This window comes from Microtus ochrogaster, chromosome 8, assembly GCF_000317375.1.
Source record: "Microtus ochrogaster isolate Prairie Vole_2 chromosome 8, MicOch1.0, whole genome shotgun sequence".
Taxonomy (NCBI): Eukaryota; Metazoa; Chordata; class Mammalia; order Rodentia; family Cricetidae; genus Microtus; species Microtus ochrogaster.
In genome coordinates, this window is record NC_022015.1 from 1,361,929 (window position 1) to 1,365,869 (window position 3,941).

Consider the following 3,941-nt stretch of genomic DNA (forward strand, 5'->3'; position numbering starts at 1 on the left):
CCTGCCTCTGCCTCCCGAGTGCTGGGATTAAAGGCGTGTGCCACCGTCGCCCGGCGAGTTTCATAATTTTTATCAGAGACTTCTGACTACTATGAAGACTAAAGCTACTGCAAATATACTCTTAATTGTTTTTCTCTTGAGTCTTCCGATTGGCTTAAATATCTACATTAGAGTGTTATGCAAAGTATGTACATCTCTCCCACATAGGCATAGAAAGGAAATTTTTCTATTTTAAGTATAATAATCTGATTTTATAAATTCTCTTTTTGACTCTCGGGGTTAAAAGAAAACAAATTGAAAAAAGGATAGACTATTTACCTTCACATAGTAACTTTCAAGTCTCTTGCTTGAAAACATAGGAATCTGGTAGCTGAATAATTCCCAGAGCTTTCAGGAATAGTGGAACAGGGGCCATGGCCATAAGAAGTCTCTGGATAAAGGAGATTTTATCCAGACTTTATTCCCAATCCTGGCCACCTGAGTGCAACCTTTAGTTCCCACATTTGAAAAAAGAAAATTGACTTTCACAAGTTGTACTTTGATCTCTGCATACACACTGTGGCACACACAAGTGTGAATATAAACAAATAAAATAAATAAATGCAATAAAAATTGATGAGCTGGGCTAGGAATGTAATTCAGTAGTACAGAGTTTGTCTAACTTGCTCAAGGATCTAGATTCAGTCTTGAAAAATACAGTGCTGGGATTAAAGGTTTTTTTGTTTAGAAAGTTCTATTTGGGAGGCCGAGGTAGTGTCATAGCATCAGTTCAGGTCAGCTTGGGCTACACAGCAAGCTTGTCTCTCAAAAAATAAAGCAGAAGTTTTCTTTTACTGATACAGTTAGTAACAACGGATTGTGTCACACATTGACTGAGAACCTCTAGGGGATATCATATAAATCTTTGTAACGGTTTTGCTTTTCTTTCTGTGGCATTTAAACGTTTTCTCTTTCAGCAGCTGGAGCCAGCCACGTGGGTCGTGCCTGAGTTTGCGGACTACATTTCCCAAGGTGCTCCGCGGGTGCGCTGACAGGAAGTGGCCGGAGCATCTCCCGCCTCCACGCCGAGGCGAGAAGGTTCTATCCGGGGCCTTGGCGCTTCTCTTTCCTTTCGCGCCGGTTGCCGCTGCGGAGCGCGGCCGGTCCATGTGCGCAGTGAGTGGCGCTATTTCTGGCTCAGTAGCACCGGTGTCCCGGGTTTGACCGACCGCGCGGCGATGGATCCCAACACCATCATCGAGGCCCTTCGGGGCACCATGGACCCAGCCCTGCGCGAGGCCGCGGAGCGCCAGCTCAATGAAGTAAGGACGGCCGGGTAGCGGCAGCTGCTGGCTGGTGGACCGGCAGGCCGAGCCTTCCGGCCTGGCTCGGAGCGCGTACCGCGTCGTCGACGGGTCCATTTGGAGGGGTGGGGCGGAGATCTGCCCGCCGTGCCAAGCTCGGGTGCCTCGCTGTGGGGCCGCGGCGGCCAAGCCGCCTCGGTCGGCTCCCGAGTGGGCCTCTGGCTGCGGTCTGAATGTGAGAAGCCGGCCGGGCAGGGCGGGCGTGACGGTCTGGACACATGGCCGGCTCGGGTGGCCCGCCGCCCTCTGGCTCTCTCCCAGCTGGTTCCTTGCTCCCAGGAGGGGGCGAAACTCTCTGGGATGGTGTACAGACGTGTCCCAGACCAGTCTCGCCGGCGCCGGGGATGCCGGGCTTCCTGGGAAGGCTAGCTGCTCCGCTGGGGGTTGCGCTGTCAGTCTTGTCTCGGCACTGGGAGAATCAGTGACCTGCCTGTCGGGTACAACTTCTCGCCTGCGAGCTGCTAGGGGCAGATTTCAGATGTAAGCCTGCGCCTCCTTGGTAGGGCTGGGGTAGTGCGTGTTACATAGTCGCTCCCCGCTCTCGTCCTGTCACAGTGCTACAGTAGGGAGGCGGGTCGAGGTAGTGGAAAGGGTCAGGTAAGGTGCGACCTTCTAGGTCTCTCCCTCACAGATTTCTGGAATGACCTTGGGCAAGTCCCGTAACCTCTCCTGGCCCTGAGTTGTACTCATTCACGAAATTAGACCGCAGGGGTGCTGTGATGGTCAGGTGAGATAGTGCAAGTCCGCCTATAGATCTTTCATAATTTGCGGAGAGTTGGTCTCTCTCCCACGTGTTTTGAGGAGTGCCCCTTGGAAAAGTTTACATAGATATTTTACAGTATTGATTTCATCGTCGTTCTTTGTTTCTGAACGTTGCAGTTTTATGTAAGAATTTAGGAGGTTCGTAAGAGCGACTGTATTTTGGTATATATACTACTGAATCTCAGGTTTTGTGTGGTGTGTATTTGTGTGTGTGTGTGTGTGAGAGAGAGACGGGGGGGGGGGAGAGAGAGAGAGAGAGAGAGAGTAAAAAGAAACCTGTTTAAAGAAATTCGCCGGGCGGGGTTGGCGCACGCCTTTAATCCCAGCACTTGGGAGGCAGAGGCAGGCGGATCTCTGAGTTTGAGACCAGCCTGGTCTACAAGAGCTAGTTCCAGGACGGGCTTCAAAACCACAGAGAAACCCTGTCTCGGGAAAAAAAAAAGAAATTTAAAAGCATTGACTTACAGAAAACGTCAGGGAAACTACTAATTGAGGATGCAAAGTTTACAGCGCTGTGCTAGATATTCCTATCCTCAAGGAATTTACAGTTCCACCAGACTACACAGTTCAGATAACTCAAGTTATTTCAGAATTAAAAGGTAAGTCTCGAATATGTAAATGAGATAGTCATTCTAGAAGGTGGTGAGTGCGCTCAAATTTGTAAACCCAAAGTCACCTTGGCAAGAACTTACCCGGGCCTTAAAATGATAAGATAAAAACAGGCCGCCCCAGTTGGGTGGTGCTGGCCACGCCTTTAATCCTAGCACTTTGGAGGCTGAGACAGTCCCATTCCTGGGAGTTGAAGCCCACCTGGTCTACAGATTGATTTCCAGGACAGGCTCCAAAGCTACAGAGAAACCTGTCTTGAAAAACCGGGGGGAAAAATAGTCCCCTTAAAATGTTATTAAGCCACACAATAAGTTAGGGGTCACTTGTTCTGCTTTAGGTCAACCTTACTTATAATGAATATTATTTTCCTTATGAAGTGTTAGTGCGTGTGATAGCCTAGAAAACCAAGCTTTGTGTGATAATCCCAGCACTTAGAAGGCTGAGGCAAGAGGATTATCCAGATGTTTGAGGCCTTCCTGGGCTACAGAGTGAGACCATAGCTTTATAAAATAAAATAGACCAAGAACACCTGAAAGTTTTGTCTTAGGTATTTCTATTATGAATACTTGTGGCTCATAAAATTGTTTCTTCACAGATTTGATTTCTTTTGTGTAAAGGTTGGGTAATAGCCGGGCGGTGGTGGAGCACGCCTTTAATCCCAGTACTCGGGAGACAGAGGCAGGCGGATCTCTGTGAGTTCGAGGCCAGCCTGGTCTATAAGAGCTAGTTCCAGGATAGGAACCAAAAGCTACGGAGAAACCCTGTCTCGAAAATAAAAAAAAAAAAGGTTGGGTAAATGCTTTCTTCAGATTTTGTGCACAGTTACAGTATTGCTAGGTTTTTTGTTTTGTTTCCAGACAGGGTTTTCACTCTTTAGCCTAAGCTGTCTCAGATTCCTGGGTAACCTTTTTGCCTCAGCCTTCCTAGTCCATATACCAGCACATCCAGCTTTGTGCTTCTACTTGTGTGCACTCACATGAGACTTGGAGAAAGTATACTCAGCCATTGATCTGTTCTGGAATGCCATGGAACAGTAAACACTGATAATCTTTTCTGCCAAAGAAAATGTATTATCTTGCCGGGCGGTGGTGGCGCACGCCTTTAATCCCAGCACTCCCGGAGGCAGAGGCAGGCGGATCTCTGGGAGTTCGAGACCAGCCTGGTCTACAGAGCTAGTTCCAGGACAGGCTCCAAAGCCACAGAGAAACCCTGTCTCGAAAAACAAAA

General features: G+C 48.5%; 1 protein-coding gene across 1 annotated transcript in view; it reads left to right on the plus strand.

Annotated features, from left to right (window-relative positions):
• The first annotated feature begins 1,018 nt into the window (after nucleotides 1-1,018).
• Ipo7 (importin 7) overlaps nucleotides 1,019-3,941 on the plus strand; it is a 44,762-nt gene continuing 41,839 nt past the window's right edge. Inside the window, exon 1 of the mRNA XM_005350987.3 lies at nucleotides 1,019-1,301. Within this exon, the coding sequence (XP_005351044.1) occupies nucleotides 1,218-1,301 (84 nt within the window). The 5' untranslated portion in view covers nucleotides 1,019-1,217. The remainder of the gene's footprint in view (nucleotides 1,302-3,941) is intronic.